Below are 24,923 nucleotides of genomic sequence, written 5' to 3'. Positions count from 1 at the left end.
TTTCCCCCCCATTTAGGATGCTGGGACTTTTTATCCGTGGTATTGAAGAAAATAGTAGATCTAGGCGCAATGGGCTTTTCCATGAAAATGAATGCATTGTGAAGATCAACAACGTGGACCTCATAGATAAAACATTTGCACAGTGAGTGCTGTTTTACTGGTATTTTTAGCTAAGGGGGACTTTATACGATGCTGAGTTTATTGAAATGGTTCGTGCAAATTGATATTTATTTTGGATATAATGACTATAAAATTGTTGTTTGGCAGAAACTTTGTGATTTTCTTTCTGAAACCTCAAAAAAGGTAGAAATTGAGGACAAGAATTTTCATGTAGCCTTAATGAATCTTTTCTGCTTACTTAATTTAAATGACTTCAAGGGTTGTTGTTTTTCTTTATAGTTATCTTCACTTTCTAATTCTTCTATTGTTGTTGTGTATTTTCTTTATAATTTGTTCCTCAAAGAACTTCAGAATGAATCAACTTTGCAGAATATTTTTCAATGTTCTTTTGCAAAGGTGATGAGATTTTTCTGATGCTGTACCTTTTTCAGCATTTAGGTTTTTAGAAATGCTAGTACTGTCAAACTGGTTGAGGTTTATAGTTAAGTCTCACTTTTATGACTTTTATTGAAAATCTGTTGACGTTTACTATTCATCTCAAATTACTTTACGTAACAAGTTGCTTTGATTGGCTATGAATTAATGACGTTGTTGCAAGAAAGGCTAGCCTATCAAATTTCAGATATTTGCTGTTGTAATTAAATAGTAATTTGTTTTTATCTTCTAATCCATATGTTTAGACAGCTGAGTGTTTGTTTATGATACAACAAAAACCTGTGGAGATCTCAAAGGAGTTGAGGTTAACTTTCTGAACAATAAGCTGAACATTCGAGGTATCTAGACTAAAATCAAACACATAATTTTGTTTTTAAGGATAAGTATTTGCAAAATAGGCTTTGATAAAACTAGCATAGTTGGTAGTAGGTTTTTTTTTTTTGCTTTTTCCTTCTAACAGGTTTTCCAGATAAATGCTTTCTGAATGACCAGTGGTTAAAACATCCTGATGTAGTACTGTACATGCTATTCTCTTACAGCCAAGGTGGAGAATTTCTGCATAAATTACGATGATTCTCAAAATTTAAATGTGAAAATGATTCCTTCATCTGTGCAGTTTTGTAATGAAGATGTATACTTCTCAAATGAGACTGCCTGAACAAAATCTCCCTTTTTCAAAATTGCATATTTGCTTACATACTTGTCTCCTTTGTATTCTCTTCAAAATTAAACTAGCTTTCCAAAGACTTTCAAAGTATAAAAGATGTATGCAGGTCTGAGGACTGTGTTTTTCCGTAAGATTACTCTATTTTGGAACACTTGGAAATGCTGCAGCAAAATTTCCAATTTTCTGTCAGGTTTCCCTTCAAAATGAGAAATGCAGGACACTCTCTTTCTCCAAGTTTGTGAAAGACTGTGGGAGTTGGAAGGGTTATTTACATGAACAGAGAAACCAGTTGTCTTAGACAATCTTTGTCATCAGGAGAGCAAAGTGACTAAAAGTCCAATCAGTCGCCCTCCTGAGGAGCCATATGTTATAATGAAAAGTAGTGTGGTCAGCAGTGATCTTGGATCAGAGAAAAAAAAATGTGGGTATTGAGAACTGCATCTGCAGTATGTTCATTTGAGGGCTGGGGAGAAGACTTTGGACAAGCTCCAACCTCTAGGTCCCATGGCCTATTGTACTCCTTCCAGAACGGCCTTCTACATCCTTTCTGTTCTTTGACTGCTGAGAATGACTAGAGAAGAAGAGCCTTTCTAGGCTGAAATTAATCCCATGAATATGCCTTTTGATTTTCATATGGCATGACATAATTCTACTAACCTGACAGAAGTCCAAGTTGCAGCCATTCCAGTGAGTATGAAGTAGTATTGTCCTGATGACTACTGACCTAGAAAGGCTCATCAGATTCTTCTTTGAGAGGAAAATGTTTGCTACTTTCAATCTGTCAGTTTTTCATAATCTTTGTAAAAGCTCTTTTAACCTTCAATGGAGTTTGTTACGTACTGTCTCCTTCCATTTTCAGCAGTGGCTTTATAGTATTACTGCTGATGATTGCTTCTTCTACAGCCATAATAGCAACCACCTACTTTCTGTATTCCCATGTTTATAATATTTTTGTGTATTAGAACTACTGGTCTGCTTTTTCATTTGCTGTTAATCTATTCAATTGCATTCTGTTGTGTTGCAGAGTTTCTAGCACCTCTTCTAATTGACTCCCTTATTTCTTTAAAGTGTGTGTTTGGGGTCTCCAGAAATGTAAATTTATCCATCCATTATTCTTTCTCTTTGAAGTGCAGCTTGTTATTTTGCCCCTGAAGACTGTGTTTAGGCTTTCCCAAAGGATGGCTTGTGTTATTTCCACTATTTTTTGCTTGTAGGACATCTTACATTTTCTCTTTCATATATTTAAAATATTCATCCACTGAAACTGAATTATTAAATTGCTTTCCAACAATGTGGCCAAGCAGATACTTGCAAGGATGAAGATGAGGACCAACAGAAACCCAGTTAAAGACTTCACATCCTTGTGATGTGAGCATGCACTTATTTTTAAGATTAGGCTAAGGTTTGTTCTTGGAAACCTGTAATCCCTGCAGACACACTGGGGTAGTGCAGTTACAGTTTTATTGAAATCTAACCCTCAAGAGTGAATCTGATAGAATACCTTCCCACAACACTCTTCCTGCTACCTTTCTTCTCCATGCTTTATGTTTCTCTTCTGGTATTGTCTCCTGTCAGTGAATACAGTTATTCTGACAACTTCTGCATGTACATTCAGTGTAGTCAAGGCTTTTCTATCTATTTTCTCTATTTTCTCTATTTTCTATCTATTGATTGTTTTCTTGGAGATTTCACTATGACTTCTATGTCTTCCTGTTGCCAAAAACAAAATCCCCTCAAAACAGCTTTTTTCTTTCCCAGAACATGCTTCAGCTACTATTTATATTTGCATTTGAGTTGTCTTCTGCAGTGTGGAAGGACTTTCAGTTCGCTTCAATAAACTCTTAGAAAATGGGAAAGGAAAACATAGAAATAAGTCTCCGTTGTTCCTTCAGAATCCAAGTTCATAGAATATCTTAGGTGACGGAGTCTATGGGTTTTCAAAATCCAGGGAAGACTGTATGAGCAGTTGTTTTGGCCAAGCTGTGTCTTAATTGCCTTGCAATGAATGAGTAGTCCAAACATTATATTGTTACCATACATCAGGTCAAGAGGAGCAGTTTTATGAAATACTCTAACACAGTTTCCGGTCCTATACTTCTGCACACCTATAAAGCCATTGATTAAGTCCAAGTATCCACATTTACAAGAAGTTACTGCTTGAAAAGTGTGAGTGGCATCTACTTACTCATTTACGTAGAAATGCACAAACGATTACCCCTTGAGCAGTCATCATGTTTCTTCAGATATTTGTGTGTCACATGCCACCATTTTTCTTATTGCACCATTTATAGTCACCATGTTTCTTCTGAACATGTCCATGCTTTCCATACTCCTTTTTTTAATTGCTATTGAGTTAGCAGATGATGGAGGAAGTTGAGGGGCAGTTATGCTCTAGTAGAATAACTGGAGTCTTGAGCTTCATTAGGGTAGATGTATTCACCAGTGCAAAGTGACCTTTGGGGCTGTGGGCCATCAAGCATATAGCAAACTTTTGATGAGTTTCTGCCATCAGAACTTCACTACCTGATGTTCTGCATGAAGAATTGTATAACTTTATACTCTGATGTGTTTTTAGCACCATAGGGATCCTATGTGGTGTGATATGCCTACTTGAAATTTAAGGAAATGTTATGGTATGCAAGTCTTATTTCATGCTTACTTTTTAGAAAAGACATCGTGCAGATGTGAAACTAATGTTATTTGCTCACATTTAAGATACGTTTTTGTCTTTTTCTCTGTAAACAACTTCAAACATTGCCTATATTTTCTGGTTTGCTATGTGAATTTTCGTGTCTTTCTTTTAAAGGGCTCAGGACATCTTCCGCCAGGCAATGAAATTTCAAAGTGTCATTTTGGAAGTCCTTCCTCCTTATAATCGAGAACAATACGAGAAGTCTGCTATTGCTCCTCTTTGTTTTCTGCATAACGATGAAGAAGTTCCAAAAACAAAGATTCCACCTCCTGTTCATCCGAAGCCTACTCTTAAAACAATTAATCTTTCTGGAGCAGGCAGCTTGGATGCTGGTGTTCAGGCAACACTACAAGCTAAGAGCCCCAACCTCCCACGTCTGGGTAGAAAACCATCTTCACCCTCATTGTCTCCCCTTATGGGCTTTGGCAATAAAAAAAATGCAAAGAAAATAAAGATAGACCTGAAAAAAGGTAAATCTTTGGAGATTTTTTTTTTTTTTCTGTAGCATTCAGCTTTTAACTGAACTAGTGACGTTGAATGTACAAGCAAGTTATTTTTGGTTTAAAAGTTCCAAAACTTCCAAAAGGTAGAAGAATGTTAGCAGTAATGTTCTCAATGGTCAGCTTTCCTATAAGTTTTAGAAGCATTATCTCAACTCACTGGTCTTAACCCATCTCAGGTTATGTGGAAGGTGTTTGATTAACATCATGTGACATGAAAAAGTAGTTCAGCCTTTTCCCAATACAGGCGTTTGAACATTCTGCTACCGATATTCATTACTTTTTATTCATATCTGCTAATAGACCAGTACTTAGGATATTTGTAAAATACATTTACAAAATACTCTGCTCTGTTTTATGTTGATCGTAAATTTAGTCTTTCTCCTTTTTATTTTCTGCAAACTGTATCTTTTTATCTGTATTTTTCTTGCTATCAGTATCCCGGTTTTTGTGTGCATGTTCTTAATTGCTACTCCATGCAGATGTCTGTCTTTGCATGGAACAGCAGGTTTATGCAATCCAGTAAAGTGTGCTTAAGCAGATCCCAATTAGCATTTACATTTTCTGTTTAATTTCTGTCTCTGATTTGTCTGGGAGTTAAATTTGATGCTAGAAGTGACCTTTTTAAAAACTGTAACTTTATTCTTTTAACACATAATGAATGTAATCAAGCTGTCATTTCTTAATTTTTGCTATTTTTTTTAACTTAAATAACTCATGTTTCCTTCTGAACTTTTTAGCTTTATGTTTATGAAACCTACTTCAGAATTTTTACCGTTTCAGATGCAATGTTTTTGATTTTGGAATTATAATATGTATTTTTAGAAATGATAGGAATGTGATACTGACATATCTGAAAGCTAGTCTACATAGGTAGCAAATGCTCTCACTGAAAGAAAGATCTTTATGGACCTCGCTATTCTTGGGTGATTTCAGTGACCTTTACTCAATAATTCTTAATATAGATTTTGCAACATAATTATTTATTGAAACAGTTATCTATTAACACTTGAGGTTGTTTATTTCCAAGTACAAAGTGCCTTCACTAGAGGCAGCTTTAAAACACTTGTCTTTTCTTAACAGCATACAGTCAGCAGCTTTCACATGCAAATCATGTGACATTTTCTGTTTTTTCACTAACTTTCAGTAAAGCCCTGCTAAATTACATTTATGCTTATAAGTAAGAAATTCTGATTGCTCTGAATTATTGGAATGACTATTGACATTAATGTGCAAGGTGATGATAAAACCACTTACAGAAAAGGTGTGCTCTTTAAAATGAGAGTTCTGGTTTGTCTTGTGTTATTGTGGGTTATCCAAAAGCATTTCCGTCTGTAGTTGTTGCCAGAGGATTTAAGCATGTATGTTCTGATATTAATACAATTCTACTCCAGACTGCAGAAAATAGGTTCATGTTTACAGCTTTTTGTTTACTTTTGCTTTTTTAAGAGCAAAGTCAAATGAGCGCCTGTGATACGTTACTGACATTGATTACTTATTTTCATGATCATCATTTGGTTGTTATAACTTATGCTGGGAATAAGTCTTTGTCTGACCTCCTAGGTCCTGAAGGACTTGGTTTCACTGTGGTTACCAGGGACTCTTCAGTGCACGGTCCTGGTCCTATTTTTGTGAAGAATATTTTACCAAAAGGTGCAGCAGTAAAAGATGGGCGTTTGCAGTCAGGCGACAGGATCCTGGAGGTTAGGATAAATGTTCATTTTACTTGCGTTGATGAATCTTGATCTCTGGTTTTCTATGGTTCTGAGATTCTATGAATTCTATGATTCTCTGGTTTTAACAGACATGCTGTATTTCCTGTACATTTTACTGGTGTACGGGATTGAAATTCTTGACCTTGATAAAATGTATCTAGGCTTTTGTCCTATTTGTCAGTAAGTTTTTTACACTACAATTTAGAAAAAGCTGATGTGTACAGGGGTCCCTGGAACAGTAGAATAAGGGAAATCTAACTCACAGGTTCTTCAAGCAGGTAAATACATCAGTTTAGAAAAAAAGCATGTATTGCCTCTTCAGACATGTCTAAAATCTGATTAATATTGTGGTGGTTAAGTGCTCATTTTAAAGCAATTTTGCTCAAATTGGACTTTTTAAAATTTTCAGATAGATTGTGACTTACAATTTCATTATCTAATGGGTTATTTCTACTTAGTAACCTCAAAAAGCTCTTAAGGTAAACAGTTTTAATAATACTTAGGTCTTGTTTTTGTACTTTTCATCTTCAAAGTGCTTTAGAAACTAATTAAGCCTCACAAACCCCCTGCAAGGTGGGTAAGTACTACAGACCTGCTTTAACAGATGGTAAAAATGAGAAAAAAAGGTTAAGTAACTTCTGCAGGGTCGGGAGAGACAGTGATAGATCTATTGCTAATTATTTGCTCTCAGTCAACAAATGGCACCTGCATTAGATAGAGGGGAAAATAGAATTAAAAAAAAAAAAACAAACAAAAAACAAAAAACATACAGTTGTGGCATCTTCTTTTGTGTCTGGCAGGTGAATGGACGGGACATTACTGGCAGGACCCAGGAAGAGCTTGTAGCTATGCTGAGGAGCACAAAGCAAGGGGAAACTGTCTGTCTGATCGTGGCTCGTCAGGAGGAGGCCTTTCTACCTCGAGAGCTGGTAAACTTATTTTTTCCTCAAGAGTGGTATTGAAAGGAAGCCCCATGTTTTAAAACTAGCCTGGGAAGTCTTGCTTTGGAGAGCTACTTATATTTGATTTTATCTACTTCGGATAGAAGTTTTACTTTCTTCCCAGAAATTACATCATAAGCATCATTCACAGTGGAATATGTTAAATGAATTTTGTAACAGTGAGGTCAAGCATGACTGAAAGCAGATTGTTCTCTTTCAGAAAAGCAACAAACTTTAAAGCTGTTTAAAGTGCACATGATGAGTCCTGCAATTTATCAGTAACAAGCTAGCGATGGTGGCTGACCCCAGGTGATGAATCTTCTAATCTGGACTGCCAAACTGCAGAAGCAGTGAGGGGTAGCATTCGATTGTGTTCCTGACAAATTTTGGAAGTGAGCTTTTGCTTGACTGCATCTGTCTGACATAATGGAAGAAAATCAAACATCGCAGAGCTTATCTCTAGTGCTTAATTTTCACTTTTCTTTTTAATGTGGACATGAAACTGTTCTCTTTTTTCTCACGTGGTCATAGGAGGACTGTATCAGTGTGTAAGTACTATCTGATATGTACTTGTTTCCTCCTCAAAGAAGGTCATCTCTTTGGTCCCTCTTCCTTATCATGATTGATGACTATACTTGACCTTTCATTAAGAAGTTGTTGGGATAAAGGAAGGAGGAGAGCATTTCCTGCTTTTGTCTCGTTTTATCTCAAAAGAACACAAACCCGCCTTGATTCCTTTCTTAAGTGAAAAGCAAAAAGGGAGAAGGAGGCATCTTCCTTTACATTGTTAGCAGAACCTTCTACAGAAATTATCCAGTATGCTTTCTCACAAACCATTGCCAATAGTTTTCCTTTTGTTTTCTTGTTATGGGATGGGCCTTGTTGAGGTAAAGGCGTCCGCTGCCTCTGGTAGGAAGAGACGCTGGAGTGGAGTTCAGATTCTGTCATGTGAGCCTTTTCTCTTATGTTCCTGGTTCCTGCATTTTCTTGTAATAGAGCAGTTGTGAAGTGTCTTAACAAAACTGTTTTTGGTTTCCTTTTCTGTTCCAACTGAGTAATTTTTGAGGAGAATAATGGCAGAGTATATTCAGCCCTATTGCATGTTAGTTGGACACTCCTTGTCAGTGGTTCTTAAAAGAGATAAGTTGGTCATTGTGAAGTTCTGTTTAGGAAGCCCTGTGCTGTGGTGTCAGTGTCTTTGTAAACCATAGGGACATTTTTGAGACTCGAGTACTAAAATTAGCTGTTACATTTAAGATTTCCTTTACCATCTCTTCTAAATTTGAGATTGTTTTTTGAAAAGGTGACTCATCAAGTTTTGGTTTTTTTTTAAAGTGCTTTTAAGTTACAAAGCACATCACTTGGAAAATGCACTTTAGAAAAAGTGTGTATTCTTTTTTTCTTCTCTTCTCTCAGCATTAGACATTATTCTTCTATAGTGTTGTAGTTCAGATTATCTGAGAAATTACTGTAGCAGTATGTGGTTATAGTAGGCTGGAAGAATCTAAAAGCTGTTTATAATTTTTACCTTCCCCATTGCCTTCTATTAAATTCTAGCCCTTACAGCAAGGATTAACTGCCTTTCAAAAGGTGACTTACTTTTGAATGGCATGATTGAGATATAGAAAGTAGCCACATTTATCCTGCTGGCTTGACCTTTGCTTAGATTGCTTTCTCTGCAAAGAATGATGCACAAGTGATGGCTCTCGCAGTAGTAGTGATGATATGTGAGTTCTAATACTGTTCTGTGTTTCTTTTCATCCCAACCAAATACAACATAATACAAATGTGAGATACTGAAACACATTAGATAATTTTATGGAACAAGCCCTTCTGAATTACAAAGCCTTTCGACAACATCTGTTAGGTAGCTTATGACAGAAGTGTTCGTTAACATAGCACTGAACTACTGGATGTTGTTACTAACATGATTCTTGTTAGGTTCGTGAGACATCTGAGAATGGTCTTAGTGAAAATTTTGAAATAAAAATCAGCTTCTTTGTTTCCAACTTTAGCTGTGATATTTCATTAGACTAATCCTCTCCGAACTTGAAAGTTACAGTGCTGTTTTGATCAAAGAGGACAAAAAATCTGGCACTTCAAATGTTTGTTTTTGGAAGGAGAGGCAGTGGATAATCCAATATTTTTCAAGGACATTTATATAACAGCATGCTCAGACTATGTAACGTGCTTGCAGAGTTTACCTAAAAACATGAGAATTTTGTTAACGCTTGACAATAGTAGGGTAATTGTTTTATATCAGACTTGTTCTTGATTTGAGCAATTCTCTAGGGGACTTGAATGTAATCTGAAGAACTATTTTCTTTAGATTCCCTGTCACTGATTTTAAAGAACATGAAAAGACCACCTAGTAAATCTGCTCACTCTCCACAGTAAGGATACCTCTGGAGCTTGGACCCGTTACGGAACTGCTTTCAAGCATGTTGCTGCACTTGAACTTGGTTCCTACATTGTTTTCTGGAAAGAATTTGAAGGCTGCATGGGCACAAATCAAATAATGTAACAGAGTAATGAAGGGTGGCATTTGGTTGTGTTGATCTATAGTAATACAATTTGTCTTTACCTCATAACAAATCTATTGTTTGGAGAAAGCGTGGTCTCACAAATACTTGCTCTGCCATAAGCTACACGGGAGCAGAGGTTGGAGCTTTGTTCTGGTCATCTGTGCTGATGAATTGCTAGCAAACAGAAAAGCAGAGTAACAAACCTTTACCACACTAGCGGAGAAAGATGTGATATGTGTGAGAATGAGTGAGTGTTGCAAACAGTGTTATTAAATTATAGAGAATTGTAGCTTCAGTTACACTGGGTCATGCAACATCTGAGTTGTACAGTTACATTGTTTGCACATAATGAGGGAATAAAACAGAAAACCCAATTTTTGTAGCATTAGTATTACTTCAAAAAAAAAAAGGAAAGAAAAAAAAGAAAAACAACATCATCAAAAAAAAAAAAACAACCAACAAAACCAGGAGGATCTAATGAGATTTTTTTGATTGAAGCAGATCGGTGAAGTAGAATTTGGACCAACCACAGGCTGTTCTCCTTATTATCCAGTTAGCCAAATGTTCCCTGTAATTCATGCCAGCTGTTGACAACGTAGCAGCTGAGCAGGGAACTGATTCCAAAACTCAGGGGAAGCTCTTGCTTCACTTAATTATAGCAGAGTGGCCAGTGATTAGCACATTCTGTAAGGTGCATTTGGATTTTAAGCTGTTTAACAGTGATTTGTTTTCTGGAGGATGGTTAATGTTACAGAGAGAAACTGTCTTAACTGGTTTGGATTTTCCAGCTCTCATCATAGTAGAAAGGATGCACTGCAAACTGCAGCTATTGTTTTGTGTGTTGAAAGAATGGTGTTTTGATCATGCATATTTGTTGCATCTTGTTTTTCCGTAGGAAAACTGTGATCTGAAAGTAGCATTTCCACTAATAATGATATCAAGGTCACTTCTTTCTATTCCTCTATCCACCACATATTGGTAAAACAAGCAAAGCTGCTGAATGAGAGCAGCTCTGGTGTAACCCATTCCATACCACTGCCCTCTGCAGTTCCTGGAGACTCTTTACAGATCCTGTTTGGTGCTTTTTTTTTTTTTTTTAATGAGCCTCCAGGCCTGTGCATATTCTGCACGCAGGCAGAGAAATGTCCGTGTATTGCACTTGCCACAATTAGGAGAGCACTGAGAATATTTGGGCGCATTTGTTCTTCAGACATGCACAGTGTACATTTTTACATGCACGTAATTTGTTCTGAGAGTTTCAGCTTACCAGTTTTTTGTAATCACGATTTCTATGGTTTCTTGGCATAATCCCTGATCTTTGAAGAATGGGGAAGAAAAGAAACAGGCCAGCACTTGTAAAACAAGAGCTGGGAGAAGAAGTATTTACGTAATGTAGCTGTTGATCTTTGAGTCTTTTACACATATGCTGTATAGGATGGAAGGAATTAAGTTCAATTAAGCGTGTTTTTCTGCTCACTGTGTGATTAACTTTTATGTTTCAGTGTTCCACTAATTAATTCCTTACACCACCTTGAACTTGTGTGCCAGAAGGAGAACTTCTTTGCCTGAAATTTTGTCTTTTTTGTTTTTAACATTCAGAGCTTATTTTCTATTACTTCCTTTTAATTGTTTCTTGCCTTTTTATGTGCAGGAAATAATAAATGGGATTTAGATGTAGGCTTAAGAACTTCTGCACCTGTTTTGGGTCAAACCAGTGATTATAATGGTGTTAAACCAGAACTGATCAAATAATCACAAACTGATTCCAGAGAGTACCGAGTCCCTGTTGTGTTCTCTGCTGTCAAAGTAAGAGATTCTTGAGAAAAATAGGTTGATACATGTATTCTGGATTTTATTAACACAGAAGTTTAGTCCTTGAATTGTTCTGCGTAATGAAGAGAAGGAAAGTTTGAACACACATTGCATCTTCCACTTTGAATTACTCTGTAAATAGCACAGATAAAGTCCTGGTGTTTTTCAAGATTTTTTTGAGTGTTTTATTGTAAGGGTATTAGATACTATTTCTTTTGTAATAGTTGAGAAATCAGTGTAGATTGTGTCTATGCAAATGTGTCTTCAGAGTGCAAAGATTGTGTAATGCAGCCCCTCAAAGTTTTTCAGCTTCCATTGGTTGTGTGTCTGAAAACATGGTTACTAGTTCATTGTAGCCTGCAGTAGTGGAAGCTGTAGACTGAGGCATAGTCAAGTAGTTACTGTGCTCCCACCATGTGATAGTAAGAGATGACAGTTTTTAGGAGGTGGCAGAGCAAAAGGAATTTGCCCTTCTTTCCTGGCACAATGAACAGAAGGCTTGACAAGAATTATCCCTTCATTTGCATTTCTTCTGGCTTTTGGTGAGGGCCCCTAACATACCTAAGGGGAATAAATAGCTCAAGTAATTCAGTATTTCTTTTTTTAAATTAAAGCATATTATTTTTATAAAAATAATTCTATGTAATATATTTAATATAGTCATAACATGTATTATATTGTTAATATACAATATAATATTATATAAATGTGATTATATTTTAATAATAATAATTATAAAATAATTGGAATTTTAAAAAATTCTCACCTAGATACAGTTTTGCACTGCTTTGTTTGCCTTGTCTAAGCAGGGTGTGCCATTAGCGACCATTCTGATTGAAATATGGGATGCAGATTTTAAAGATGCTGTTACAAAGGCATCTGTTAAAAGAAGGATACATGCAAGAATGACTTCAGTTTACTAGAATTTACTAGATTGTGACAAAATACAGTGTACGTTTTATATTGAGTCAGTTTCTTAATTGTCCCTAGACTCTTGGAAAGAACATAGAGAATAGTGCCAGTATCTTCTTTTCAAGCTTTTTTGCCAATAATTGTTATGTAGTGCCACAATTTAAATACTGCTCTTTAGCTTTTGCAGGTTTTTGCAGAAAATAATTGCAAAGCATGTAAATGTCTTATTTCCTTCATAAGCCTTTGAAAATAACCCTCCTGGGTCTCTTGCCTTTTGCTCTCAGCTCTGAAAGGCACTCCAGGGAGTTGGCATCTCTTATCAGAAATGAGCAGCCAGGCAAGGGGCAGCCAGCATACTGAGAGACCATAATAGCGTGTTGGTCAAGGGCATCAGGCAGGTACTGAAAGGTCTCTTGTTGTGTTAAACAAATGCTGTTTCCTTCCTGGCTTAAGTGGGAGCTAATTTTTTTTTTAAGCTTCTTTTTTGGCAGAAGAACAATTGGATAAAGAAGGCAACCTTTCCAGTGAGAGATATGTATTAGATTACCATAAATCCACAGATAAAAAGTGCAGTGGTCAATGAGAGCAGGCGTGGTAGGATTAAATGAAAGGACTAATTGAAAGTGATGTCCCATGGCAGTTGGAGGATTGACACGGCATTGAATGGGTAAAAACATGGACTAACCACAGAGGAAAAAACTACAGAGCACAGTACTTTTTTCAGAGGTTACAGTTCTGTTTGTAGTGGGACTGAGCAGTTTGTGTGTTGTGGGAATAAGAGAAGACTAAAAATATATTTTATCTTTGCTTTAGAATATTGGGAATTGGTTGGTGACACTTAATTACATACCAGTAAAATTTTAAGATGTTCTAAGAATCCCTTATTATAGCCTTTTAATTAAGAGATCAGAGACCTGAGGTAGAGACATGCTTCTAAGAATTAAATACAATTGTTGGCAGAACATCAATTAATCAAATGTATCTCGAGACTCTTAAATGAAGGTTTTCCATCTCTGTTGCTGAATGTTTAGTACATATTATTAGGTTATCTACTCTTAAATCTAGAAAACTCAGTGTTATCTCTCTATTCTCTCACCTTCATTTAAATTCTTCTGAGCTTTTCTGTCTGTTCTATGGTGATTCAGTAAATATCAGAATCAATTTTACTGAAGTTTCATGCAGATAACTAGGTATGTGAAAACACCCCTGTCCTGGTTTTCTTTGTGATGAACATACCATTTGCTTCTGTTTGATTGCTGGCTCTGGTCTGTTTAATGGCTGAATCTTTGCAGCAAGTGGGAAAATTGCCTCTTACTCTTCTTTTGTCTGCTGCACTCTGGGCTAGTAAAACAATGCTGGAATGACAGGAAAACCCTCGTCATCCCTAACCAGATGGGAGCACTCAGAAACTATGGAGTGCTGGATAATACACAGAGCTTTGCAGCAAGAGCTGAGACTGGAACAGTAAGGAACACATGTGACCAGGCTGCAGAGGAGACTAGGAAAATGCATGTGCATGTCAGAGCATTTTGCTACTGAGGAAACCATTGAAAGCCGATGAACTGAAATTTAGCTGAGCTGAAGGAAAGATCTGCCAAGAAAGGGCAAAGAGAGCACAGCTGACTGATTCTAAGTCTCTTCTACCTTAATACTGTTAAGTATGTTTTATTAATACTTAAGAGTTTTGAATCCCTTTTACTGGCTGCAATGTATCTGTTTTCAAAGCCAGTCCACCTCAAGGCCATCTTGAGTTTTCATTGCTTTGCAACCTGGAACTTGAGTTTTTATCATTTAGCTTGAGTTAGTCACATTTGTCTGTAGCACATGTACTGTTTTTTGCTGGGATAAAGTTAATTTTCTTCGTATTGATTTGTATTATGGTGTGTTCTGGATTTGTAATGAAAACAGTAGTTGCTGAGCACTGCTTACACATGGTCAGGTCCTTTCCTGCTTCTCAAGCTATCCTAACATCAAGCAGACTGGGGATGCACAAGAGTTTGAGATGCGATACAGCAGGACAGCTGACTCCAACTGACCAAAGGGATATTCCATGCTACATAACATGGTGATCATTAATAAAAAGTGAAAAAGGAGCAGGGGAGTTTGCTCTGGGGCTGCAGTTGCTCAGGGCAGGCTGGGCATTGTTTGGATAGTGGTGACCAGTTGTTTTGCATCATATGTTTTTATTTTTTCTTGGCTTTGTTGCTGTGATGTGTTGTTTTTTTCTGAGCTTTTTTTCAAAACTTATGAGACTGTCTTTTTTTTTTACCTACATGTTTTCCAACTTTGGCCCTTCTAATTCTCTTCCCCAGTTCAGTTTAGGGGCAATGAGTCAGCAGCTGTGTGGTACTTAATTGCATATTAGGGTTTAACAAAACACAAAAGTGGAGTATAACGTCAGTGATAAATTATCATGTAATTCCTGAAATGCTTAGGTATGAAACATTTGTGATGGCTGATACATGATGTGATTGTTGAGTGACTCATTTATAGCATTCAACTGTAGGAAGCTTTTCTTGGTCCAGAAACGTATTTGTATTGTTTGTTTCATTTGTTCTGTTTGAGTGAATTCGAATTCTAGGATGGTTTTGAGGTAAGAAATGTTTCTAATAGAATTTGAGTCTTAGTCGGTTGGAAAAGATTTGCTTTACCAGGCCATAACTCAACTGATGGAGGTTGCTCTATAGTAAAGTACTGATGTCTTGGGATAATGTTTTAGCAACGTCAGTGAAACAGAGGCGGTGGGAATTCAGCTTTGTGAGTCACTAGCAGCATTTAATATTCATACTTGCATAATGTAGGAACAGGGCTATCGCTCATGAAATCAGCTGTCCAAATTAAGCAGTTAAGTGATGAGCTGTTAACTTAAGGAGGGATGAAGCTCTTTTTGGTCACTGTTAAAAAGGCACTATTTTCAAGAGCAAGTGGAGATCATCAGGGTAATAATTTGAAACTATTTAGGGAGCAAGTGATGAAATTAAGTTTTTGATCCCGTTCATCTCTTTTTTTCCCCTCCTCCCCTCCTGTTTTTTTCTTTCCATCCACATTTTCTCACAAAGAAGAAAGGTTTTTCTATTCTGGATTTGTACTAAAGAGTCTTGAGATGTCACAGACTGCACACCCAGACATTTGCTATCAGATGCCATGGAATGAGTAGGGGATGAAAATGTTAAGTGAATCAAGACAGAGTTTACTCGTTTTTAGATCAGCATCTCCTTTACTGTTACCTTCCCTGTGCAGACATTGCCAAGTTATTCACCATTGCTCATGGGTAACAAATATTTGATAGTACAGTTAAACAAAGCTCAGCATTACTTGAATTCAACTTTTGCTGATTTTAGGATAAGACTGAATATAAATAATGAAAAGCAGAGGTTATAAGTGCTTGAACAAGAAGCACTTTGTGAAGGACTTCATGGAAGATGAGTGATTTTTTCCAGTGATAGATAAAAATAACTTTACATTTGCTAAGGTTTTTGTATGATGAAATTTTCTGTTTCTCAAAGAACTTTAGGAAGGAGAATGGTGACAAAGAGCATGCACAGGAGGAGGTATGTCTGAGGGGTGGAGGATCCCATGCCAGAAAAGTTGAGAAGAGTGAGAAACATGGAACTTCTAAGGGGAAAAACTGCTGTTTGGTGACACACACCCCACTGATTGTTCCCTATGCAGTTCCTTTCTCCTCACACTTCTACTCTGCTCCAACCTGTGTCTTCTGCTTGGGCTACAGTCCTTCATACAGGAGTGGGTTTCCTGATCTCTGTCAGAGCCATAATCCCTGACAGAAATATCCACACCGCTCTGTTTCTTGCTCTGCCTGTGGTCTTCATATTGAGGACAGCAGCATTTAGGAACTTCTTGCCTAGGGAACAGGAAAGTAAGATGTGCTGTTTCTGTAGTTGTGGCCTAAGAGTTCTGACAAGTATACACGCATTTTGGAAAATGAGGTAGGGCACTAAAATCTTCCTTCCAAAACCACGTGAAAGTTAAATGCAAAAATACTTGTTAGATTTTTTTTCTTTCTTTTTTTCTCTCATTGCACTGATTGTTTTGAAGAAAGAGCAGGAACACCTCCAAATTGTTGATCAGCATTGCCTATACAAGTAAAGTATGAACTTTAGGTTTACAGAGATTGTGTTCAGGATGTGAATAAAAGCAACAGACCTGTAAAGGAGTTGTCCACTTCTGGGAAGTAAAAACAGATGTGTAGCACAGGTAGACATGAGCGCTGGCATCAAGACTGCTATCAGTGTCAGTGCTATGTCATTTTTATATTTTGCAGATGGGCAAATTATATTGACTTAATAACATGGAGCTACATTCCGGGAAGAATTTGAGTGTGATGTGTATTGGGACTGAGGTTTGTAGTCCTTGCTCTCTGGTCATGCAGTTTCTATATAACTAGTGGCTGCTTCTCATCATTGAAAGTGCATCTGAAATGGATACAAGTATACCTAGTGGCTTCTGTTTCTATTAGTTGTTGCTTCAAAATTTTAGTTTCTGCTTAAATGAAAAAAAAATATGGAACTGCTTTGGCTGATGAGAAAGCATCAGTACTGCTAGCACCTTTGTTGGCAGTTGCATTGATAGTGTATGGACTGCAGCTTAATGCCTGGAAGTTATTCTTCCTCATTAGGTGAAAGAAGGATTGGCCCAGCTGATGCTTGCCTGTGGCTTCTATCTGATAACTCAGCAGAAGCCCTTTGAAAACACGCCTCAGTAATCTTTTTCAACTTATGTTTGTACATTCCCATTTTTCTTATTTTTTTTAATGCTACTGTTACAAATAATAGAAAATGTCCAAATGACAAAATAAGCCATTGGATTGTTTTAAGGTTATTGGAGAAACAAGTGTGGAATAAAATTTGATGTAATAAGGTCTTTTACACTAATAGATGGCATCTTCTTTCAACACTTTACACCATAGTAAGTCTCCTTTCTCTAGTTTTATTTCTGTCAAGTGCAATATTTCAGACTAGAATCTTTTTCTTTGGTCTTGTGATTGTAACTTGCTTTAAAAATAAATAAAAATAAAAATAGAAAGCTCAACACAATAAACGCAACCAGCAACATGCAACTCAAAAAAATACCGAGTACAGTCTATGGGTAAAGTTCTTTCTGATCTTCCCTTGCTATGAATACTTGACTTTGCAATCTTGTAAGCAGTAACGTAATACAGGTAAAACATTTACATCAGCCTTTACCAGAGGGGCAGAAAAACCTCTATGTGGAATAAATGCATGCACAAAGGGAGTTAGTGCAGAATAAGTTACTGCATTTTTGATTCTCACACTCACTTTTGCTATACCAACTTCCCTCTGTAGACAGGCTTAAGGGAGGGATATTTTTTTAAGGATGTAATTCAATTTTCAGAGGGGAATGGAATTTAACAGTACAACTGTCATTACAGTTTGTGAGCTGCATGTAAAGACAGAGTTTTATGGCTTAAATTTTTAATGCAGCTGTGTTTAAAATAAATGTTTTATGTCCTGCTGCAGCATCAGCTTTAGGTCATGTGAAACTAAGCTAGTGTATCTTTTCCTTAGACATATTCCTAGCTATTGTTAAATAGAGCATATTTTAAGCTGCATCATGTGACCAAATGTCTACTAGATACACCGTTGGTAGTAACACTATTTCTTCAGGCTACTTTCCAGAAAAGAGAAGTATTTCTTACATGAGCCTCTATATACAGCTAGTACCCTATTTTCACCCATTTTTTCTTCCTTATTTTTTCCATCAGAAAGGAGAGCCAAACTGCAGCATTCTTTCTCCAGAAACAACAGAGCAGCTGACCTTTGAGATTCCTCTGAACGATTCTGGCTCTGCTGGACTTGGTGTGAGCTTAAAAGGCAACAAATCTCGAGAGACTGGAGCTGACCTCGGGATTTTCATCAAATCCGTTATTCACGGAGGTGCTGCTTTTAAGGTATGGAGTAAATAGATCAGGCTGTGGTTGCGTTAGATTTCTGACAGTTGTGTGTTTGGTTCCAAATCTGTCTTGGTAAATCTTCTGTGAATGAGGAACTTTTTGCCACTCCTCTAGGGGAACTGTCAGTCGAAGCAGACCCTGTGGGGGGCATTTGGATACTGGCGGGATGGCAGGGGAGGAAGATTTGAGGGCGTGTGGATGGGAGGAGAGGCTGTCTCCATTACACCCCATAGCTCACAGAAAGAAGTGGGAAAGTTTGCTGTGCTGCTAGACTTGGGGACAGAGAAATTATCAGTCAATCTACACTGCTTTTGGTCTTCCCAAAATAATATAGGCAAAGCCATAAAACAATTAAAATAAAATTTACGAAAAAATATGAACTGGCAATTCTGTGAGGTTAAGAATTATGTTTATTATTTAATAAAATATTTAAACTGTTGTGGTCAGCATGGTTTACCTGAGCCTGGCATCAACTGTGCAGAAGTTACCAATTGTTCCTCAGGTGGTTTGAATTGGTATGGGACAGTATTATGAATCTCTCCTAGGGTTGTACAAGAGCTACTGTATGTTTTTAATTAAGAAGTGTTGAATTACTTTCTAAGCTTTAGGAAGTGTGTTAATTTTTTTCCAGATAAAACTCGGAAAAAGTATCTTTCTTGAATTCTTTTAAGAAAGTCTTAATTTGAAAGCATAGTACCTGTTTTTTATATATATATATGTATTATATGTTTTATATATGTGTTATATGTTTTATATATGTGTTATATGTGTGTTATATGTTTTATATATGTGTTATATGTTTTATATATGTGTTATATGTTATATAAAAAATAGTAGCTGTTGTGGATCCATAATGTAACTTTTTTTCTCATTACATCAGTAATTCCTTGCAGTTCTCTTTTCTGTAAAAAACAACAACAACAACAACAAACAAAACAAAAAAAACACCTTTTAATTCAGTTATGTCAATTTGTTCTCAGACATTAGCCTCCTGAGTAAGACAGTTCACAGCATAACCTATTTATGACATTTGGTAAATAGTAATCATCAAGGCTTTTGCTATGATATGAATGTTTCCGGCTCCTATTAGTTACCTGTCCTAGTCCCACAGTTATTTCAAAGCTAGGATCTTTTGAAAAAGCAACAGCTTGATACATGCGGTACAGAACTCTGCCTGTGATTAATTCCAGGGCTAAGTGACAAGTGAATAAAATAATCTCCTTGGTGTATATCAGAACTGAGTTAAAGTGTGATTGGCAAATTAGAGGTGCATAAACTCATGCATGTCTGCCACAGAGTACAACTCATTTTACTGTGAAGATGAAGCTGCTGTCCTTGCTTTCCCACCTCCATGTTCCCTGAATAATTATCCACATCAGTTGCAATGCTAGTATATGGCACCAGAAGTAAATTCATTGTTTTGACTAGCAAGGCATGTGAACTCATGTCCCGGGAGCATCAGTGGGCATACTTCCTAACCAGCATTGCCATGTCAGAGATGCATAAGCTAACTATCTTGAGGTCTTTCTGTTTACCACACTCTGTTTTCCCAACTGTTAGTCCAAAGCAGTTAATTTTGGCTTGAGAGGTCTTGCAGACTAATAAAGCAGGATTTCCTTACCCACACCTAGCTAAATGTGCACCTGGTACCACTGGACCCCTTGGCTGGAATGTTATTTTGTCCCACAATAAGCTGTAGTTCTGTGACTCCGTTTCTGCACTCCCTCATACTTTTTGCCAACTGCAACTGTGTATTGATAGATGAGTGTGGGCTCCAAAGCAAATGAGAGAATAGCTGGGGCTCTGGTTTTAGCCAGAACTGCTTGAAGAACCTCCTTTCCTATGTATTTAATACAAGTACTCAGGGAAGTATCGTAAGACCTGGCTTACTGTTGCACATAAACAGAAAACAGTTGTCTTTCTCCTGTCTTTATATGGAGCAAAACAAAATCAGTGGATATTAACAATTAGTGCAATTTCTTGTATCAAGTTTAAAAAAAAAAAGTGCATACATTTGTGTATAGATATTTAAATATGTTCTTATTGTCCTCTTTTAAAAGCTTTCTTGCAACAAGTTTTTAAACAAAAAGCCTTTCTTTCCAGCTAGTAGTTGTCTAGAGTATCTTCCCATGCTATTCGTTGTAACTGTCTCCAAAATGAAGTACTACAGATTTAGGCATGTGCATTTGCAATTCAGTGTATGAAGTTTTCTTGGGAAAGTATAACATGGGGAAATCGTAATGCTTACTATGATGAGAATTCTCTCACTGTTTATTAATATCTGCATTTAGAGCTTAAAAGGTGCTCTGATTTTTGATGTTGTGATTTTTGTTGGGTACTAATACAGTGGTACTGGAGATGGTTGGGAGAGAGCAGCTTTGTCCATATAGCCAACACTTGTTCTCGGAAGAAGATGTAATAAGGAGATGATGAACACATTTGCTTCATTGCTGAAGTAAACGTTCAGTCCCTCTAATGCTGTATAAAGGTTTTCAGTACATTAAATGCCTTTCTCCAGTGTACTGGAGAAATAACTGAAGAGTTATTTGTAAGATGTAGTCAGTTCTGAATGGTTACTTTTATCAGATTGAACAGAAATTCTGAAGAAAGGCCACCATTAACTTAGTGTGTGGGTTTGTTGTTGTTTTGAATTGCTGGTACACGAACCTAGCTTGGTTGTATTAGTAGCATTGTAAAGCTTAGTAAAAGGATTCATGAAGAATGTTTGGGGTTTTTTTGTTTTTGTTTTCAGTTTGTTTGTTTTGATGCTAGGTAAAGATTTTTAAAAAATACCAAACCTTTTTGCTGCTAAACCTAATAAAGTAAAAAATTCCTAATTATTCCTAGCTAATCTTCTAATATGATATTCTGCAGGATTAAAATTTTACTTTTGCTGATTGATTTTGTTGGGTCCCTTTTTAAGCTCCTCTTGTAATTTTTAAAGTGTCTGTTTTACTTCCACTCTGAGAAAGAGGCTGGTTGATATTTGTAAGTATGCAGAATCTGTTATGTGAGGAAATATTTGACTGAGTTTGAATACATCATCTTTCCCCACAACTTCTGGGAATTTCAGCCTTGTTCATCTTGAGACACATTGGCTTTTCCCTTGAGGTGAACTTGTGATTATCAGGTATTTGCTGTCTGCCGCAGCTGTAATACAGCAGAACCATTATTAGAACTGATGGAATACTTTCCACATGCCTGTTTGTTCAAATCAAATATGGTATAGCTTGAACTTTCTAGGGGCTTCTGAGTGCTATTGCAGTAAACGTTGCTTGTTGTGTGCAGTGGATGGTGAATTGGATTATTCCATTGAAGGCTACCAAGGAATTCCTTCTGAGATAAGTGTCACTGATGTACTAAGGGAAATAACTAGGTAAGCTTTGATTAAATACGTAACTCCACAAGGAATCTGGCTTTGTTTCTGAGCTGTACTGTAAAAACAAAAAGTCTTGTCTCTGAATATGGTAGCCATGTGGTACTAGGTTTTACTCCTTACTGCGAGTCTCTACGCAAACCCCACGTACTGAATAAACTAGGGAACAGTAACTTCACCCTTTATTAGGTTAGCTCAATTGCAGTTTTGGAGATGGCATTTGAAAGCTGTTTTGCTGAAATGCCAAATATTTTTCTACTCAGAAGCTGCAAAGAAACCTACCTTTCAGAGATGAAAGAAAAAAATGTGTTAAAGCAACATTTAGTTTGTTTTGAGCCAAACAGATTGTCTTGTTCAGTCTTTTAAACCAGGCCATTACACCAGTGATGTGAAAAACTGTTTGAAAACCTGTTTAAACACTGAGGTTTTTAGTCTTTAAACAGCAAGAAAGTTTCTCTATGAAATAGCTTCTACCTGAACATATGTGAAAACATTGTTCAACTGACTTTCAGTCCTGCTTCGTACAGTTTCTTTTTTTTTTCTGATCATAAAAGTTGAATTTTGCATTGAAATGGAGCATATTACAGAATAGAAAGAAGTGAAATATGTTAAAAATTATTTAAAAAACTGATTGAAATGTAAAGAAATAAATATGAAGTCTCATACAAATGTATTCATAAGATATTAAAAAAAAAAACAGCAGGCTATTTCAGAGGTTTCTGAGGCTACAGTGGTTCATTTAAAAATATGCACTGTGTTCTGTAAAGCTGCATAGTCAGCAAATGTAGTCGTGACATGCATTTGTATTTACTTTAGTACGAAGCTTTAACAGATATTTATATTTGGGTGCTTATCCACAGAAAGGAAAAAAGTAATCCAGGGGCTCATGGGACCTTAGCAGGAGGACATTAGGACCTGTGAAGTTTACAGTCTTAAAGCAACTCACAAAAACTAAAATCTCCTTTCTTCTAACTCCTGTTGCCATGAATGACTCCATTCATTTCAGCAAATTTTGATAGAACACAAAGGAATTGCAACATGTGCAAGTAATAAAATTTCCTGTTCAATAATGTTAACTCTTCTCTCCCTAAGCTTTAGCATATGTGATGGCATCATTTTGAATGTAGAGAAAAGGTGGGGTTAACCTACTGACTTTGGATGTATGTAAATTTATATTGGCATGAAACATTCAACAGAGAGGTGGGAGAGTTTTCTGTATCCTTTCCAAATGGTATTGCTGTTTCCTATTCTTCATTTCTCCACTCTTCCTGGAAAAGCTTTTCATCCTCCTTCATTTCATCTTCTTCCAGTTCTCTTTCCATCTTTTTTTCCTGGTTTATTTTTGATGCTGGTTTGTGCTGTTCTTCTTCAGTTCTGTGACACCTCTTTCTATTCATGCTCTGCTGTGGGTAATGTTAATGATGCCGAATTCCAAAAATAAATAAATAAATAATTATCACATAAGCAAGCTAGTTTTTTTCACAAGTACTGTAAGTCACTTCAGCACAAATGCCTGAGTCTTGGCAGCAATAGCATAATAGTTAATTGAACATCTTAGTGGTAGAGAAAATAAAAATTGAAAAGTATATATATTTTGGATTACTCAAATGCATTAAATATGTAAACAGTTCAGATGAGTGCCTTATGCAGAGTATATAATGTGTCTGTGATTGAATCAGCTTCATTTTAACCAATATAATGTTTTTCTATGGAAGTTCTCCTCCTAAGCTTTCTTCACTGCCCTTCTATTGTGGATCTCTTTAGTCTTTCCCTTCCTCTGAGGTCTGATGCCAACCTATAATTGTGAAGTTCACAAGCTTTTAAAGAAACTCTTGTAATGTTCCTTATTTTCTTGTTAAAGAGAAAAGTCACAGCACGTGCTTTTATGAAAAGTAATAAATCTCAGATTATGCCAACAATACCAATAGGACTCCTAAATCACAGAATAGCGGTGTCCACAATTTTATTACGCCCACAATTGTCAGTTAACCTTGGCAATGAAACAGAACAACTTTCTTCAAAGCATAGGCTACTTGGTATGTGTCAACTGCAATTTTGTCATTGGCAGCAGGTTTGGATGTTAAATACATGAACAGTGCTAATTAAAATACGGATGCTTAATTCTTAATGACCGTTCTGAACTGGCAACACTACCCCATATGGCGACATGGTAATTGTGACTAGTGGGACTGTAAGACAAAATTTTGGAAGTATCTTTTTCTTACCATGCCGTTGTAATGGATAACAATGCATGTAAAATACACTGCACTACTGCTTCACAATTATGCTGCAGATACTAACAGCCATGATGTGGATCCTGTTAATTAACCAAGAACTCCTTTTCTTGTTCTCCTTTTTGCGGGGGTGGAGGGGCTATTTCAAAATAATTTTCACGTGCAAGAAAAGCAGCAACATGTAATTAACACAGGAGTGAACTACTCACAAAACGTAATAAGTGGAACAAGAAATTGGTTAGTTAATGAACATAAAGATTTTCTTTTTGAAGATGAGGTACTATGTAATCTCTTGTTTCTTATGTTAACACCTCTGCCTAATACTTTTTATCGTTTGTTTATTGCAGGATGGTCGTTTGCGAGTAAATGATCAACTTGTTGCGGTAAACGGGGAGTCGCTTCTGGGCAAATCGAATCATGAGGCTATGGAGACACTGAGGCGTTCCATGTCCATGGAGGGGAACATTCGTGGCAGGATCCAGCTAGTAATTCTACGGAGACTGGAGGCACAAACAGAGGTGAAGCAATAAATATATTTATTAGATGAATGGCTTTCTAGTTTTAGTATTTTTGTGTAGAGGAGATGATAGCCAAATTCATGGCTGCTGAGAGCTTATCCTGGCAGAATGAACTCCTGACTTCCTAGAAGCACGCAGTGCTTCTGGTTGACATCTCCTGAGCTTGCTGTTCCTTTTGAGGCTATGCTAAAGTTTCCTCTTAGTTTGAACAGAACAGTTTGCTGTTCTGATAAGTTTTGAAACAAAAGTAAATGTGAGCCTAAGACAGATGAGTGGGAATTAATGTGCTGATGTAGTTTTGACTATCTGTTACTTCCTCAGAGGCAACAGTTGAGATACAGTTTGTTTGAATTCTTCTGTTTTTATTTGTTATCATGATCAATGTCCTTAATGTGACTTGAATTTTACTTCACTCTTGCTTTTTCATTTTTGTTACTTTCATTCACTCCATATTCTTGTGTTTTTAATTACGCTTCTCTTTTTCTTTCTCACATATATGCACATACACGTCCTCTTTCTCCATCTTTTTTTATACATGAATAGA

At 36.6% G+C, this 24,923-nt stretch overlaps 1 protein-coding gene across 1 annotated transcript in view; it reads left to right on the top strand.

Annotated features, from left to right (window-relative positions):
* The window catches only part of PARD3B (par-3 family cell polarity regulator beta), a 353,302-nt gene that overhangs the window by 139,838 nt on the left and 188,541 nt on the right, over positions 1–24,923 (top strand). Inside the window, exons 8-13 of the mRNA XM_031554285.1 lie at positions 17–142; positions 4,029–4,384; positions 5,978–6,117; positions 6,930–7,058; positions 18,063–18,248; positions 24,209–24,379. Of these exons, the coding sequence (XP_031410145.1) occupies positions 17–142; positions 4,029–4,384; positions 5,978–6,117; positions 6,930–7,058; positions 18,063–18,248; positions 24,209–24,379 (1,108 nt within the window). The remainder of the gene's footprint in view (positions 1–16; positions 143–4,028; positions 4,385–5,977; positions 6,118–6,929; positions 7,059–18,062; positions 18,249–24,208; positions 24,380–24,923) is intronic.

Source organism: Meleagris gallopavo, chromosome 7 (genome assembly GCF_000146605.3).
Source record: "Meleagris gallopavo isolate NT-WF06-2002-E0010 breed Aviagen turkey brand Nicholas breeding stock chromosome 7, Turkey_5.1, whole genome shotgun sequence".
Lineage (NCBI taxonomy): Eukaryota > Metazoa > Chordata > Aves > Galliformes > Phasianidae > Meleagris > Meleagris gallopavo.
Note: the sequence above shows the minus strand (reverse complement) of the source record. Positions and strands in the feature narration are given on the sequence as shown.